Source organism: Chlamydotis macqueenii, chromosome 1 (assembly GCF_036417535.1).
Source record: "Chlamydotis macqueenii isolate bChlMac1 chromosome 1, bChlMac1.mat, whole genome shotgun sequence".
Taxonomy (NCBI): Eukaryota; Metazoa; Chordata; class Aves; order Otidiformes; family Otididae; genus Chlamydotis; species Chlamydotis macqueenii.
The window spans coordinates 21902480-21921025 of record NC_141556.1 but is presented as its reverse complement, the minus strand read 5'-3'; the positions used below and the strand labels follow the sequence as shown (position 1 = coordinate 21921025).

Here is an 18546-nt window from a genome sequence, read left to right as displayed (position 1 = left end):
AAACAGATGAGGACTGAATGCATCTTGAACATCGAAAAACTAGTCACACCTGTCAATCAAAAGGAAAAGGATAAAAATTTTGCTTACTTTTACATGAACAATGATTTTTGATTAAAAAAAGTTTAATAGATAATACCCATTTAACAATGTATTATATGTTACTAGAAGGGACATGTTTAAATCAATCTTCAAGCAAATTTCTTTAATTATAATAAAGTCACCCCAAACGTTTCCCCTGTACCTGCCCCCCTCAACCCCACCCCCCCAATCCTTATGGTCAAATACATAACGCATCATTTGGGGATATGTAAAATATCAAAGTCAACAGCAGCTTTTATTTAATATTTAATGTTCAGACTCCTATAGGGTGGGAGGAAATATGGTTACATTACCTGTTATTATGTTTACAGTACTTAAAAATGCAAAATCAAATCCTAATATGATAGCACAATTGTTGTATTTATCAATCTTTCAAATGGTACTAGCTTTAAAAATATGGTAAACTGATCCATATCTAGTCAGGTAAAGTGAAGATCAGACACTCACTTCTGCAGGCTTTCCAGCTCTGAAGGCAGGTCACAACCTACATACACTCTATTCATTAAACTGTACTCCAACAGTGCATAAAAACAGGGATCCTACAAGAGAAGACCGATGTTTAATTTAAATCATGCTGCTCTGTGAAGTGAATTTTCAAACAAATTAACATGGCATACAAATGCAGGAGATTTAATAGGATCTTTTCCAGAAAGAGAACTCTACAAATGGTGCAAGCATCGTGTAACATGAAAGGAAGGTACCTATAGCTGCTGTAAGTCAAATTTGTTGCACGTAAGTGTGGGGAGACTAAACTTTCTATGCAGATCATTTCTGCAATACCACTTTCCTTCTCATTCAGAAAGTCAGATATAACATCTTATTAGATTAAGAAAAGCTAATCTTATTTCTACAGAAGGACATGGGTTCAAACAGAGATTGCCTCCCTTGCAAGCTGTTATATTAATTGGGAACAATCACTTCTACCTCCCTCCATGTAAAAAAGTGATGCAACTGCATTTTGTGAAGAATCTGATTGGATAAGGCTATTCAGAACAGGCTTACTGGACTTGCAGGCTGCTGGAGAACTTCAGCATTGAGGTTCTGACCTCTTCTAAAGAGGAAAAAGGACGTAGGATCCCATATGCACAGATCAGCATTATGACTACCTTTGTGCTTAGAAGTCTACTGTGTGGGTACCTGAACTGTCCATATTTACAGGGACCTATGGGGTTCAGATATTCCCAAACGCAGACTGAAGATAGAGTACTAAGTCTTAACATAATCTGATGTTCCCTCACATCAGATTATCCCACAAATCATTCATTTACTGTGGCAAATAGCACATGCAATTCAGAGATATAAAACCAAAACTTACTTTCACAAGAACATGAGGATTTCCCACGACAATCAGCAAAGCTTTTGCTCTAGTAATTGCTACATTAAATCTCTTTGGGTTAGAGAGAAAGCCCAAACAGTGTTTGTCATCACTGAATAAGCCTTCATGAGATCGCACCTAAAATTAATTACAGATAATTTTAGAAACAGAATAATGAGAAAGCAACTTACCTAACCGCAGTATAACTTTAACATAATATTTGCTTACTGCAACAATGTAGAGTTCAGTGTCAGCAATGTACAAGTTAGTTTCCGAATCCAAATTTCAGCACCATTAGCTTTCAAACAGAAGGTCTGTTCTCCAACAGGCTGCTAATGCAACTTCAGCAATTTCAAGAGAATTGTGTACTAGTTTTATTTTAGCACCAGGACTATCCACTGTAATTTGAAACACAAGATACCAAAAATGCCTCCTAAAACCCAGTGATTCTCTGTTTTCAGCAGAAGAAATGCTAGAGCTCCTACAGTTGAACAACAATCCACAGTGTGTCTTTCTGCAAGCCTTATTCAATATTCTCAGTGCAGTTTGACTTAGCTTAGAAAAAACAGCCAAACAAACTAGTGTGCTATAACTATTGCTCATTAAGTTTTCGCTTCCATTTCATTTATATTTGAACTGATCTTTGATAAAAAAAAAATTATGACCTAAATAACAAATTCTTATCAATATGAGCATACTACCTAACTAGAACGACTTTGAGATACTGGATTGAAAAGTATGATGCAGAACAAAGCCCTCGGGGGGGCGGGGGGAAGCAAGAAAATCCCACAAATACTTCCCCTCAAGCCACAATAGAACCCCCCCACCAATCTCTTCCTCCACCCCTGCATTCATCCTGCTTTCTAGTGCTTCAGTTGTTTACATAGCTATTTCATTCTCCTCTCTCCTGGAAACCCTACATACTCCCGTTAGAAGTACTCCAGTACTAGTCATATCTTCACCTATACATTCCTGGCCTATATTTCCTCCTTTGATCAGTTTGCCTTATATGCCATTACTCAGACTTATATAGGCTCCACCTGTACTGTACATTCTTGAACAGCCCTGAGGGATCCCAGGTCACAAACACCTCTGGAACTCCATGTTCCAAACACTGAAATATTTTACTTTAGAGACTTACTGCACCAAAACCACATTACCATTTTGAAAAAAGCAAGCATATGCAGATGTTTTTTGTATTCTGAATTCCACACTGCAGAAATACACCTATGTAAGGCACATAATACCCACCAAAAGAAAGTCTAAACCCTCAGACACAATCACGTACACTGAACTGGTATCACTTGCTGACATTTGAAGTCTCCCAACTGTCTTTTCCACTGATCCAGCACAGCACTAGAGTAATACCTAGCACTTATAGAGAGAGAAATAGCATACACCTGCATCTACCCTCAGCGTCTTTTGAAGCATGAGGTCTCCCCTTCTACAGATAGGATTTCCACTCTAATCAACTGCCTGAAAACTGTGACTACATCTTTGTCATCTGCAGATAACATGCACTGAGATCTTTCAGAAAAAATAGACATCTGCTGAAGCATATTGGTCATCATATTTGCAAAAGAAAGTGAGACAATGCCTGCCAGCTTCCAAATAATCACAGCAACTCCCTCCCAGCACTCTATGACACAACCCTCTCTTTCCCCCTTTGTCAAATGCAAGGGATAAGCTCAACACAAATCCACAAGCATCATCTTCCCAAACACATGCATTTTCCCCACATTTCCCAAACGCTCCCTTTTGTCAGCATTTTTCTGAAAGACCCACTTATTGCAAAGACTGAAATGAAATACTTTGGCATTTTCATGGTTATCTGAAAGTCTCTAGTCATGCAGTTTATGTACCTGTACCTTCATATTTACATAGATGCAGTCAACCAAAACTAACTCCGAATCAAGGAGGTGACGTACTGTTAAAATGATGGCCTGTGACTAGTGTACGGTTGAAGTAGAAATATAGTATAGATTATTTTTTTTCCCCCCCAGACTGTTTCTTCAAGGCATTTGATAGCTTCAGATTCAAAAAGCTAGCATCTAGAAAAGACCTTTCCCAACATCCCTATAATACAACCAGCACAGCATTTGAAGCGCACCATCAAGATGATCATGAAAGACTATCAAGTGCTCTCCTACCAATACAAAATAAATAAATTGTAATAAAGGGTATCCAGCTTCTAGGCACAGTCACCACTGGTGTCTGGGAAGTCATCAGCTGTATACCATGAAGTGATGATTCTCAAACTGAAGGTGAAAAAGAATGTAAGAAACTACGTCAGCTTTTAGATGTCAAATAGTAATTATTGTTCAATACTGTGATTTACAGTTATCTCTCTAATATTTATAATGCTCTCAGTTTCCATCCTCCCTACACACGATTAGGTGAAAGGTACATTACCCACATGAAACTCTACAACAAAATCATCACAAGTATCTGCAAAGGTTTAAGGTTTACCTCAAAAGTCACAGATGCCGTACTGTTTCCATGCACTTGAAAATAAGCTCTGCTTTCAAATACTATGACAGACTGACAAAAATATATCTTTTACATTTTTATTTTTTATTTTTAAAAGCCCTATATCAAAAGGGAAACACAGAGAATTTGACACATACAAAAACTCTCCACAGGACCACAACAAATACACCTACTGTTGATAAGATGATAACCAGGTACTCCTGCCCTTGAAACTCTTCTACTGTGCCAACTTTAATGTCTGCCAAATCAATACTTCTCAGAAGAAATCTGATTTTTTCCACCTACCAAAAAGAAAAGGAGTGTTTGAAGGAATTTATTTTTTACATTTGAGAGTAGATTACTTCAAAACTGAAAACATACTACACAGACAAGTATTATTTAGCACAGAGGTGTCACAGGGAATGCCTACACAAAGGTTAGCCATCATTCACTAGTATGGTTTTAAAATAAAACAGTAACTTTTCCTGAGAAGTATCACACTTATTATACAACTTAGAAGGTGCAGTACCATCATTTAAATAGAAACAAACAGATTTTTAATAATCCAGATTTTAATGAGAAGCACAACTTATATCCATAAATGCTCTTCTTCCAATGTGCATTACATACAAAACCACGCTTACTACTTACATCTGTGGACTACCTTTTAATCTGCGTTCCTGCAATACAAGGTGACTTTCTTGAAGCAGACATTACTATTATGTGTCTTGCATCACAGGCAGATGGAGGATGTAATCGTATTAAATGATGTGAAATGTTTTAGGGACTATAGGAGGTTCAGTTACATCACACATAGTATTTATTTTTCAAATATTTATATAACTAAACATGGGCAGGTGCATATACCTGACCAGTAGGATCAGTACAGCCAGAGCTCTAATTTGCAAGTGAGATTTCTTCAAAAGTCGTTGTTTTTTTCCACACACCTCAGTGTTTCCCCAACCCAGGCATGCAAGGCCATGAATACCGAGATGTGAACATCAAGAAAAACAATATGCACACTGTCCAGAGCACCCTCTGGAAATGAAAGGAGATTTAATAATCTTTTTAAAGTGAAAGTAGACATCACATACTTAAACTTGAATATAAATAGCTTTAAAAAAGTAAGCTCAGCATTTGAAGTTGACATTCAACATTCTCTTAGGGTTTAAATAGCAGCACAAACATCAAGTGACTACAGGACAGCTAAGAAGTCCTGCTTCCTCTAGTTTCCTCAAAGCCATAACAAGGTGATATGGGACCTACTTCACTACATTTCCCTTTTGTTCCACTTGTCAATGCAGAGAGTAAGTGACAGAATCAGATTGTTGTTCCAGCTGTTGGATAATAAATTCTTGACTTGCACTCTTTACTCCCAACAACTGAAAAATTTACTTCTCTCCAAAACCGCAAGCAGATCTCTCCTTAATCACCTTCTGATTTTTAAAGCTAAAAAAAGCAGAATGCCATTACGGCTGTCTTGCTCTAGGTTTAGATTTGAATGGAAACATCATTAGTGATTCATAACACACTGTGTAATATGACACATAATAGTGAAGTTTTGAGATATGCCTCCCTGTTTTAACAAATCACAGCCACAATATAAAATCACAAGGTGAAATATAGCAACTTTAAAGTTCTTAGACATCAGTTATACCTGTTTACGATATGGTGTAATCACTCCAATATCAGTCACTGACACTGCGGTGTTTTCATTCTTAGTAAGGTGGGAACAGTACTGCATTACTTGAACTGCTTCACTTGGATTAAACCATGAAGGACTGTGACCTTCACGTGTTTCACTGCCCTGTTTTAGGGGAAAGAAAATCAGGAGGTGAGGACCAGGTGTAGAAGTAACTACATTTTTATTAATAGATTATTTTTATACATCTGAAATAAAAAAAAACCAAACCAAAAAAGTGGTGTAGTGTTATGAATAATTTATTTTCTTGGCTAGACATCCTTTCCAATGAACAAGTATCACCTAACATTCTGTATTTTTGTTTTAAGCTGGAGAATTTATATGACAACAGTACTTTAAGTGTGCAACAAAGGAGTTTCATCTCAACTCTGAATAACATGTGCTAGCAAGTTGGTATCTTGCTTTTGTGGAAGGTAGAAGAGTTCAAAATCAAGCCTCTCCAAGTAGCAGATGTTATAACTTTTTACTAACTTCTTGGAAGACTAAAGAAAAACTTTTCCAAAGTACTATTTTTTCTCCCGCCTACTTCAGCCTTAATAATTCTCCTGTTTTAGAGGCTTACATTCATTCTAATGTAGTAAACGCTCATCAAAAGCAATCTAAAGGCAGCTTACTGTAGCTCCATTTTGGTTGATCTGTTACAAATTTAAATTTGTATCAAAGTGTCTCCACAATACACTTCAATGGGCAGCTGCTCAAGTGCTTGCCAAACATTTGACTTCAGTAGCTGTTTCTAAAACTAGATGGTCAGGAGGTCACATTGCTTGCAAAAGAAAGTTTATTCTTTTTTCATATCCTTTCCAGAATTCATTCTAAAGAAAACTCATCTACAGCATTAGCAAACTTTTATCAGGCCTCCTTATTCACACTTTCACTACATGAACATTTTACATACCCTTATCCCATGAAAAATTAATGGAAAGCCCTTCCTGGGCAGTTTTCCCCAATTCAACAAAGAAGTTACTACTGAAGTGTCTGCACAAACTTCTAGCTCCTTATGATAAAACAATTTAGATGGCAAGGCAAGCAATGCAGCGTGTGACCTGTAGTTCTTTACAAGTTTTGTGATCTGCAAAGACAAAACCCCAAATCCATAAATTAAACAGATAATCATTTGTTAGACTTCACAGTACACAGCTCCCAAGTAGATACTAACCTGCTAAGCTCTAGCACTTAGCTTTTCTAAAGCTGATGAAGAATTGTATTTAAGGCAAAAAAACTGCAGGTGTGATCTTCTATAAGTAAATATAAATAAAAGCAGTTTTTTGAAGGACCATCTCCTTCACCTCCAAAGGAAAGAAAAAAGAAAAAAAAAACAACCACAACTGAATGTATGTGATTGCCTATAGACCAAATATTTTAAGGAACATGAGAATTGCCAGTTCAGCTTTTTTTTTTTTTTTAAAGAGTTAAGATTCTGTCCATGAGATTTCCATGGATGCATTCAGTTTTTTTGAGAAAGTCTTGACTGGTAGAAAGGGAGCATCAGAACAGCTCATACAAACTGGCCTTAGAAACCAGAAACATACCTGCCTTTAAATGAAAGAATGGCCTTAAGGAAGCATTCCAGTCAGTACTAACCAGCTCAAAAAAAGTGTCCTGTAAAAAGACTAACATGACACTTAAGTCCAATGGTATCTTTAAAGCTCTTACACTTCCTGCTCTCTCACCATGCCAATTCTCCTTAAGCACTGTATAAAGAATACAACAATGAAAGTTTGCTGTAACAGATTTTTAGGAAGAAGCATGACAGGTTTTTCAGTAGGCTGAACCCAGCCTAAAGCCTAGGGCCAAACATCCCTGCTTTTCCTCTTAAGTCTGCCATCAGATTTCCTCCCTCCCTCTGCTTACATGGTCATCTTTTGCTCTCAGTTTAATTCTTCAAAGTATATTACCACAAAATTCTTAGTAAGTTTACCTTCAGTCCTATATTTCAGATTCAGACAATAATTTAAAGCAGCTGAAACACCTGTCCTCATTTATGTACTATGCTACCTTTGCCACTTAACACAGACTTTCGTCACTTCACCATACAACAGTTTTGGGAAGCTATCCTTCAGAGGAACAGGTGATAAAGAAACAGGAATAGTTTCTTTTTTCCCTTCCTGAAACACGATATTTGCAAAATTAATCTCTATGTTTAAAGAGGAGGCTTTGTCTTTTCATGTAAAAGTTGTAATTGTTCATTTGTGGAAAACTACAGTAGGAAGTTATGGTAAACATGGACAATGGAGACAGAAGGGAATTTTAAGACACTATTTAGAATTCTGCTTTGTGCACCATATTTGACTTATTCTGCTTAAAGAATCAAGAAACTCTTCAAAGAAGGGTTTTAACATGCTGGAAGGCTCAGTATCCTTGCTATTCAGAGTCTATATTCAAAATAATCAAGCTTTGCTAGAGAACTAATGCTCAGCTAGACTTATCACTAAGCATCAGAGAGCCAAAAGGTGGTAAGGAAACAGCAGGAACCACAGTTTCTCTGTGGATTTAGATGAAAAAAAATAATAAATTATAGTTTTACTCACCAACAAAGGATTATATGCTCCACAGGCACTAAAAGCATCCTCATCTCTCAGATACATCTCTCTTGATGTCAGTCTTTCCAGCAAGGATATATTTAATCCAAAAGTCAGTGCAATTTTAGATTTTATTACTGGCCCTAACTGCTTTGGATCGCCAACAAGAACTACCTGTACACACAATTAAAAAAATCCACGTTGTATTAAAACAGTTAACTAAAAAAAAAAAAAAAGTAGTTGCAATAACAACATACACACTTCAGAAATCAAAATTCAAGAGTCAATTTATATCAAGTATTCTGCTTTCCTCCAAACATCTAATGTTTTTGAAGAACAGTTAGGCCCAGGATAGAAGGACAGAAGCATATTGTTGTCTTAAACTAAGGAAGTATATATTTAATACCTTGCACACACTGAATACTGTCTTACCAATGTAGACCTGTTTTAGATGTAAAACAACTCATTTAAGTGTGGAAAATGGATATCGCGCATGAATAAGATCTATTACAAGTACTCAGAATTCCATACTCATTACCAGGAAATGGCTGGTTGCAGTCTACATAATTCACAAAAATACAAACAGTAAACAAAAAAAACCCACAGAACTTTTTTCCTTTCAGTAAATAATGCTAAGAGAACTACCTGTCCATTAGCTTCTGAAATCAACCCAACAGGAATCAGACTCTCTGGTTCACTTGCTTGTCCTGCCTCATCCAGAATGACATGAGTGAAGTGTCCAAGCCTAGAATTAAATAACATGAACCTAAAACAGGGCTGTTTCAGATTAGTTCATTCTGCCACCCTGTGGTTGACCTTAGCAATTCTGTTAACTTCCTTGTCAAGTGTACCAGGCAACTCCACACACACTTTCAACACGGAATATAGGAAAAAAAACCAACCACAGTAACTTTGTCATCTTTGATTTAACTTACCTACTCTAGTATACACAACCACTGCTTATCTTAACTAGAGCATTGTTTCTAGTAAGGTTTAGATGCTCAGAAAAGCTTTCCTTCTTCTCAAATTCCTTCAGCTGTTTAATTAGAACAATGCACTTTGTGTAGCAAAGACAATCCCCAGGCTTTGCTTCTATCAAACAACTCAAGCCAGTTAGGCTTCAGAATGTCCTTTTACAAAGTTAAAATCAAAATCAGAGGAATCTTTAGTTAACAGCACTTGACATGTTGGTTGTTTAGTTAGTAAAAACCAAACTAAATACAAGCAAACAAACTAAAACATGACTAAAACCAAACACAATATAATTTTTAGTGTGACAATCATTTTGAGCCAAAGTGATTGCCAACAGCAATATAACTTGCAAGACTCCCGCTGGTAGTGGAGGAGAAGTTACTGTGTCAAATACTTTAAACATTAATCATGATCATTCTTAAATTTACCACGGAGAGTCTCTGCTGAAACATTACTAAAATCAAGTGGTTTGCTAGAAAGACAATTTAAAAATAGAGGCACATTCAAGAAACTGTATTAAAATAGCTCAAGTTACAGTACAGAGGGTATCTAAGAGCTTTGGGTTTTGTAGCATAGTACTCTACCGTATTTCTGTTCGATAAAACATTCCCGCACTGCTGCATGTGGTAATTATTATCCTGAACCATGATGCTTTCTGAATATCATCACCATCTTTGCAGTAAGGTTTCACCATGTCATCAACTTGCTGCAAAAACAAAAAGGTATTTTGTAAAACAAAATGCAGCTCTAAGTCAAAACCTTTCAATTAAAATAAAAAAGCCCACTGAACTATTTTAAAAGTTGAGCAAAATGTTTACATTTAGACCCATTCACACACTGAAATGAAATCCCACTAATATGTACATGCTGCTTGTGGAGTTAAGCACAGCAGCAAAGAGGTTAAGATTCTACACTCAAACAATCAGATCAAGGACAACGATCAACATTTTCCTGTTAGTCTTCTGGAAAAGCTGAAGTCATATGTTTGTGCTTTGGATCCTAAACAAGCATACCCAGCATAATAACCACTGACAGTGACATTACTAAATCAGTATGTTAAGACTGAAATACTAAAATGGAAATATTAACTGGCAGATATCTATAATATTTACCTCTATTGACCTGAAGCTAGCATTAACTCGGACCATAGCTCCTGGTTTTAACAGATTGCTTTGATGCAGTCGCAAGCAAATCAGATCTGTTGCAGCATTTGATGGCGCACAAACCAAAATTCTACTGTCTGGTAAAGTATAATGTATCTACATTAAAGAAGATGGACATTAAAATAAGGTTACTTAGAAGTAGCAATAGCTCTAATATGCCCATGTTATTTCACTGAATATAGAATCCCAAAGTTTTGCATACACATTATCTTAATTTGTCCTTTTGCAGTTTAAGAACACTAGTTTTGACAGTCATGACTAAGTACTCTGAGTGTACTGACAGCAGAATTAATTGACAGTTATCATATTAATGTATACTTGTGCTCTAAGAATATATTATGCACTACTGGAATCATGAATTAGGTGTTGCTCACTAAAGATTTAAAGACAAAGACAAGACAACTTGAAAATAAGCCATTCAGGAATTCTGTTAAATTAATATCAAGATCTTTCCTTTTTCATGGAGCTATAGAAAGTGATCTTAAAAAAGAGTATTTTGAGAACTCCATGGGAAAAAAAAAATGTGACTGTACTTACAGAATTACTGTAAGCGTTCCAACATTGAAAAGACAAGAGATGACTGATCTGTCATCCACCATTACCTGTAAAATAGCTTCAATTACTGTTAATGTTTTGCCAGTTCCTGGTGGTCCAAAGAGAACATAAGGTGTTGGACGACATTCACCACTCAGTATCCTTTTCACTGCCAGTTTCTGTTGCTCATTCAGCATAGGATTAAAAAATTCACTAGCTCTCTGTTTAAGTGTCACAGTTTCATCAACTATAATCAAGAAAAACATATATTAAAACTCCACATAAATATTTTTAACATATGTAGATTAAGGCAATTCCAATTCACATTATGCTTAAAAATTTTTTTCATTTTCCTTATGTGGTAACAACTATGGAATTTCTCAAAAATTCATATTTCATAGAATAGCATGTAGAAAATAAGCTATTAACAGTTCAGAAGTGTATTAGATCTTTAATAAAATTGAAGGCCAGGAAAGGACTATGATTACATAACCCAAAAATCCGTAAAAATTCTGTTCAGTAATTTTAGCATCAAGCTCACTTTTTTTGTCCCAGAATAGCAAAATTTCAGTAACTCTCAGTAACCGGTACTTTGTGGATAGCACCAGTATTAAGTCATGACTACTGAAACTTTTTTCTTAATCCTCTCTGAATTAGTCTAGCTTTAGCTTTCCACAGCAAAATCTTTTTAATCTTTGGACAGAAGTGCATTCTTGGTAATTCATTCCATATGTAGGCACCCTATTGCTACAAAATGATAAAATCACCCTCTTTGGCAATTAAGCACAATGATATTTAAAGTCACGCTTTCCAGAAAAGCATACGAATGATCTGGGTTTTCTGAAAACTTTTCTAATGTTTTTAGCATCTTTGGCAAAGTAGCTATCCCAAGGAGAGACAGCATCCCAGTAACAAATTGGAAACTTTGAATATGACCAAAAATTTTCCAGTAAACATCTGGAAAATTATAATTTATGGAGTACAAAATATATCCCCTCCCTAGAAGTGTTCAAGGTCAGGTTGGATGGCACTTTGAGCAATCTGATTTAGTGGAAGGTGTCCCTCCTTACGGCAGGCAATTGGAACTAGATGAGTTCAACGGACTTTAAAGTCCCTTCCAATCCAAACCATTCTATGATTCTATGAACTGGAGATGTCTAAGTAATCCATAGATAGACTCCAATGAAGCTTCCTGCCAATACTGTCCTAGAATTTGTCTTTAAAAGACAGAGCATGAGGATATCTAAAAGGTATCTTACTCAGCCCTTGTTTACTGAAGTGACTGCAATCCTGAACTGTCTATACTTAAATAAAGTACTGAGGTATACCAAGTTGGCTTGTTTGCGCAGCTACTCTCATCACATCTGTTCGGGTCATCTCCCTTGATGCCATGCATTTTGCCTGTTTGTTCTGCATTTTTTTGACCTGAAAACAGCAAGTGATGATAAATGCATTTACAACCTTAAGATAACAGGCAACTATCTTCACTAACACTTTTGAAGTTGCTAGGTTTTAATTTCTCCCGTTAAATAGCATTATGCCATTAAACAGAGTATCTACTGTGAAGACAGAAATATAAGAGTAGTAGAAGAAGGTGATAGGAATTCCCACCTCAAATTTAAGATTTCTAAAAGATTGTCTTATGTTAACATTAAACATTTATTTCTCAAATACTTTGCAGGCTCAAATGAGGATTTTGAAGCCATGGCTGAGTAACTTGTTTCGTTCCACAAAAGCTAACATTCACATTCCATACCACTAAGTAAGGTAATATCTCTTTCAGATTGCAGTATGGGAGAAAACTGCTTGTAGCAAATGTAGTGTTTGCAAGGTTCTGGACCAGATGTCTCAGTCATCTTAATAATACTGATCCTAATCCAGTGAAGTGATGAGTGTTAGAAGTTGATTCCTCCTTCTTGTACAAGACAGAGGTATCATCCAGAGGTATTTGCTGCTTCCCCAGAGCCATGATGCCATAAAAAGACTGCAATGCTCATCTTGTCCTTCTGACTACTCCCTTTTCTGCTTACCCATGTGGGTACTACTGACACCTTGAATAGATCAAGGAGGGATTATGTAGTCCTGGGGTAAGCATGAGAGGTCCAGGTGATGTTCTCCACCATCCTTCTAGTCAAACAGAAAGGCTCTAGCAGAAGCAAGCATCTTGCAGAACAATAACTAGCTGTGCTGCAGCTTTCACCAGCATGGCTCTGGGTCTATCTGCAGGTGATCCTTGACTGCACACTATTAATTGCAAAACCAGCAATGCATCTGAGCTGTTACCTCAGGAGAACAGAACAGCAGCAATACTGCCTGGTGGTCTGTAACAAATCCTCATCAGAAAGAAGGCAACATGGACAAGATTTCTGACAAAAAACCAACAGTGTCTAAAAAGTAGCTACAAAAACTAGTTGAAGGCAAATCCAACAATTCCAATTATAATCATAGTTTGTTCTGTTTTTTAATAAGCACCTTCCATTTGAGATGGGAGTGTTAGTTTAATAGTATCAGTTATCATAAAATCCCCTATCCTAAGGCAGCAAACAGACTTCTGTCATCAGAAAGCAGCAGAGCACAAACTTTGATTCTTTGATACTCCATTATGCAAATCTTTTCTAACAACACTTGTACCATAGGTATCTGATAGCAATCTGAATTATATTTAGCATTTAAGGAACATTGACAGAACAAATACCTTGCTTTCCTGCTGGGAATGTTGTTCAAGGCCATAATCAACAACACAATACCCAGTAGCATTCTGAGTCTTGATAGCTTGTGGTGATTTTAAGTCAAGCCTTTCTGGAAATAACACTTCACATTTATAGGAGAAACAGAAAGTAGAGAAATTTGAAAGCCACACAAACACTTCACATGTTTCACTGATTATATTACTGCTGATACATTAAATTGCTCTGAGTTGCCAAAACTGATTTATTAGAACTAACATAAAAGTGGTAGAGACCTGTGTGAAGTTCATATGGACTGTTCTACTCAACCAAAACCCAAGAAATCAGTGCTTTTTTATATTCTTTATGAATTCTTTATATTTTAATAAATTCTGAGGTAACACAACACACTGCCTTTTCACTTCTTTTTATTACAACAGTATGATTTCTCCAGTTCTTCTTGGCTCAAACAGTTCACAAAACCTTGTTTCCACTCCTTTCCCCTATGATGGCCAACAGATGACATAATTCTGATGACACCTACTCTAGATTCAAAGTTATTTAAAAAAAAAAAATTACAGAAAACTCCTCTAAGAGAAAACTACAACATATTCTTCTCAGTATGCCCTGATATGAAAGCAATACAAAACACAAGACTCCCCACAAAAAAAAAAAACTCCTCTAGACAGCTTATGTCAACTGAAGTGTACCTTTTTCACCTAGGTAGACAGCTTGCTCAACTGCCAGCTGGCATCGCCTGCTAGTAACCCTGTTATTGGAATAAAAATTTGTAGATTAAAGTAAAAGCTTGAATTTCCATGAGCTACAACAGCATGCGCCTACAAGGTATCCAGTATTTTTACTATGTATCAGTGCTTATAAAAATAGGAGTGTTGTATAGAAACTTTTTTTTTTTTTTTTAAAGAAGCATTTGCTGAGAAATAGCTGCAGATGTGTCAATCAACAGCTTTGCTGTGAATAACATTGATACACATATTCTCTAGTTCTTCAGTGAGACAAAGCTGGCCTGGTCTTCCAGACTTATTCTTTCAAGGAAGTTCTCTGCAAAGCTGATTTTACAGAGAAGATTAAGCAACTATATATAGACAGTAACACCCCATGAATAAAGGCAAATTGAAAAAAGATGAGTGGTTAACAAATTTTTTTTTTTTTTTTTGTATATTTTGCAGCCATATTGGTATTTTTTTTTCTTAAAAAAAAACACCCCAAAACACAACACCACCACCACCACCGAGAAAAAATCCCCAAACCAGAACACCCCACCTCACTGCCCCACCATTTCACTCACTGCCTCACATTGGTGCAATCATTTACATGTTACAAGAGAGGCTTAAGAATTCTGTCCTTAGTGACTACAGTCGCAGTCTTTCACCACCAAATGCAGTGGCAAAGGTATGCTGAGGGAAAGAGGTGAAAGAATTGGCAAGATTTTGATTGTGTCCTTCTCCTACTTGTATCCACCAAAACAACCAATGTCATGTATATTTTGAAAGATACTTTACTAGAGGAATCATAAAATGCAGCTTTTTGGAAACTTATGAAAATACCTGCAGTGAACAAATTCCACATCCATAGGTTCCAAGTTGTAAGCCTGTTCAAAGTTTGCATCAAACTTAAGACTAACATCTTCATTACATATCTGTTGCAGGTAAAAAAAGCCAGTTTACTGATGAACATTTAGTACTTTAAAAGCAAGGAAGTATCTTTGAAAGCACTGAACCCCCTCAGCACCTCCAAAAAGAACATCTAGATTTACCTGCTACCAACGTATCTCATATCTAGATTATGTTACAAGTACTTTCAGAGCAGGTAAAGGTTATCATCTAGAAAGAACAGTGAAACTAAAGTCTTTACAATAAAAATACAAAATCATCACTCAGAATGTAGATAAAACAATCTAGCATCCCCAGATTCAGGTTAAACTAGTCTTTAACCCCACGAATTGCCAGCTTCCTTCCTTTCGAAGCCAGCAGGTCACAGTATTTTCAACAGGAGATCCACCTTGCTTACCTCAGTAATATAGGCAACGTACTCTATTATATGCTCAGAGTAGACCTGACTTTTCAGTATCACCATATCACCTAATCGTAAACAAAGTTAAAAGGCAACATACTGTTACAAGGAATAGTAAAATTCTTGCCACAGAACTTAATTTCTTCCTCTTTTGCATAGTTAAACTAGGAATTTGCAGGATGCTACATGGTAACTACCCTCAAAGTTGCTGTGAGTACCTGTTCTGAAATGCCATATGCAGTTGTGTATTACATTTTAAAAGGCATCTAATACTGATGCCACCAGACACCTCCTGAAAACACCATCTTGCATATTATATTAGATTCTGAATTCCATTTTAACTACTTTCCCAGTTTTTGCTTTTGATACATCTATTGTCTTTTAAGTTCTTATTAGATTGCACAGTTTATTTTTGCTGAAAGCCCCAATTTTTGTACATAAAAAAAATCTTAAAATATCAGAACACACGTAAGAACAGATGCATGCAACGCTGCTTCAGACAGCAGCCACTGTAAGACTCACACTGAGACACTAACAGCGCATTTCACCTGTCTAGTAGCCAATAACAACTTTGTGTTCAAATATGTGAAAGACTTCTTTAAACAAATGACTAAGCGATGGAGTTTGGAGAAAATACCGATTAACACGCTATTTGGCTTTACCTCACATTAATTACTACCTGCAACCAGGTGAGGTCTGCCTTCTTCCACTCCTGGCACTTCCAACACTAAAAAGTTTCCACTTCTTTTCAAAGTAACCCCACTCATGTTAAAATCTTTTATCTCCATTTCTGCATGGATCTCTTCAAGCCACAAGAGAGTAGAAAAGTTGGCTTTATAATTATCTAGACTAAGATGCTGAAAAACAAAGCAGTATACATTAGTTTTGTAACTTCTACACCAAGATATGGAATCCACTATTCTTAACAATACACAAACACCTCTTAAGACAGAATGCACAGCAACTGGGTTGCCAGCTAAGGTACCTAAATATACGTATCTATACACTAGCTAATATTTTAAACTCCCCCAGTAGACAAAGCAGAATTCATATAGTCCTTGCAGCTCAGATACAATAGCCAGTCAGATAAAGAGCTAATCAAGTCCCTCCCTAATACAATGGCAGTTTCCCAGAAAGCACAAAATCTAAGTACACTGGGCAGAGGTGGATGAAGAGAAAAAAGTCATGTCAGTCTTGGTCCTGGTTGATGATTGAACCACTTAAGGCAAGCTGAAAGAACTTGAACTTTCTGCCTCAGAGCTTAATGCATCTCACTCAAGAAGTATTCTCCAACAGTACAGAGCTCTATCTAAACAATGACTGATAGCACAGAACACTTTCTATTTGGCATCTTCTCACTCAAATACAAGGTGAATGAGCAGTGCTTTCCAGAGCAGTGCTTTAAAGTCACCAGTGCTGGACAGGACTTAAGGTGTGGTTAAGAAGTTACCATTCTCAAGTTTTCAGTATAAAATTATTTCAAATAGTACAGGGTTTTATTTTCTTTTTGGGAGAGGATCACCAACCTACTATCTTAATGCTGTGACCTCAGGTTTTGTGTGAGCTGTTTAGGAAGCAGACAACACAGCCTTTTACATTTTTAAAAAATTAACTATGAGCCCCACTTTATAAGTCCTTAAAAAGTTAGGAGGGAAAAAAGTGAGTTGCAGCAATGCTCTAACAGAAATCAATACAAAGTTTTGGAGAAGGAATCATTGTAATATTCTTGTTAGACTTCATGGTTGGGGTGTTTGGGGTAGGGATTATTATTATTATTATTTTTACATATTCTGAAATATTCTGCTATACTTACAGGAAGAACATGAACAAGTCATAGTTCATGAACGTGAACAATTAAACTTGAGGATTTTTAGAAAAAGTGTTTTGAACAACCAGAAAATAATCCTCTGTTACTGCAGTAACTGTAGAATTGCTGCTTTAATTTGCTATGAAACAACTGCTAGACTACTGTTCTGACACCACAAAACCCCTTTCCAATGATGTCTAAAAAGTGAGAGTGAAGAGAAATCTTTGTCCAGCTTCTGTAATATCCCCCCTCCAGTATACTTCCACTCCCTTCTCAGTTTTTCACATTTATCCTTCTGTGCTCTTGTAAGCTCGGATTCTGTGACACACTGAAACCTAAAGAAGTTGCAGGATACAGACTGAAGTCATAAGTCTACTTGGTAATAGTATTACATCATCTTCTATTACACTAACAGCCACACATTTTTGCTAAATTAAGACCAGTTTGAGCAAACACACTTAGATAAAATATTTTCTTATATAAACCTACATTTGCATACCTCTGCTAGGAGAGGCTGAAAGGTGAGTATGTCTAACTTCTGCTCCACACATTTTCTTAACTCATCTGGTATGGGATAATGTGGGAGAAAGCTTGGCAACTGCTTTCTACGACTTCTAAAACAAAGATGTATGACATATCAAATTAGACATGGGAAACTAGCTAATTAACATGCCACATCATCAAGGCTATAAAAACCAAAACACACACATGAGACCCCAAACGATTCCTTCAAAGTGACAATTGGTAAGTTTGCCATACTGTGAAGAAAGATAAGTGTTCCAGTTACAGATTATTTGAAAACATCATGAGTCTGCTTTTTCAGTTTATATCTCTATAACTAAGCCAATACTGTAAGTTTAATGGAAGCTTATTTGCAAAAGTAAAAGTTCTGAATGAAAGATGGGAAATATTTATCAGATATGGATGTCTAAGTTGCTTAAGGAGTTAGGAAGCCAACTCTCAGAAAACTACTTTTGATTTTCCATCTTTTTTCTTAATAACATAATTCTTACTTGTAGATTTCTATGCAATAGTGTTTACCTTGTTTATCACATTATATAGTAGAAAGAGCTTGTTTGACTAAATTACAGAGAAATCAAGTAGTTCATTAGTAAAATGACCTCTTATATCAGTACTGTCCACAATTATCTTGTTCACAACATACATATATAAACATGTATAGGCTCCCCCGGTTTCACATTTTCTTTGTCAGCATTACAGAACAATTACTGCTCTATTTGTTACTGCTGTATTAGGTAAGTGTTA

The 18546-nt window shown here is 36.3% G+C and overlaps 1 protein-coding gene across 2 annotated transcripts in view; it reads right to left on the bottom strand.

The window, feature by feature from the left end:
* Window positions 1-542: 542 nt before the first annotated feature.
* Window positions 543-18546, bottom strand: part of MOV10L1 (Mov10 like RNA helicase 1) — a 31281-nt gene continuing 13277 nt past the window's right edge. Inside the window, exons 10-26 of one of the 2 annotated variants that reach the window (XM_086739973.1) lie at window positions 17780-17894; window positions 16153-16330; window positions 15471-15541; window positions 15008-15099; window positions 14150-14208; window positions 13469-13584; window positions 12102-12198; window positions 10842-11020; window positions 10189-10335; window positions 9661-9782; window positions 8750-8849; window positions 8114-8278; window positions 6481-6654; window positions 5541-5690; window positions 4078-4185; window positions 1415-1552; window positions 543-638 (exon numbers count right to left, since the gene is read on the bottom strand). In XM_086739973.1, coding sequence (XP_086596099.1) covers window positions 543-638; window positions 1415-1552; window positions 4078-4185; window positions 5541-5690; window positions 6481-6654; window positions 8114-8278; window positions 8750-8849; window positions 9661-9782; window positions 10189-10335; window positions 10842-11020; window positions 12102-12198; window positions 13469-13584; window positions 14150-14208; window positions 15008-15099; window positions 15471-15541; window positions 16153-16330; window positions 17780-17894 — 2107 coding nt within the window. The remainder of the gene's footprint in view (window positions 639-1414; window positions 1553-4077; window positions 4186-5540; window positions 5691-6480; window positions 6655-8113; window positions 8279-8749; window positions 8850-9660; window positions 9783-10188; window positions 10336-10841; window positions 11021-12101; window positions 12199-13468; window positions 13585-14149; window positions 14209-15007; window positions 15100-15470; window positions 15542-16152; window positions 16331-17779; window positions 17895-18546) is intronic. The other variant, XM_086739974.1, reaches the window with a different exon arrangement.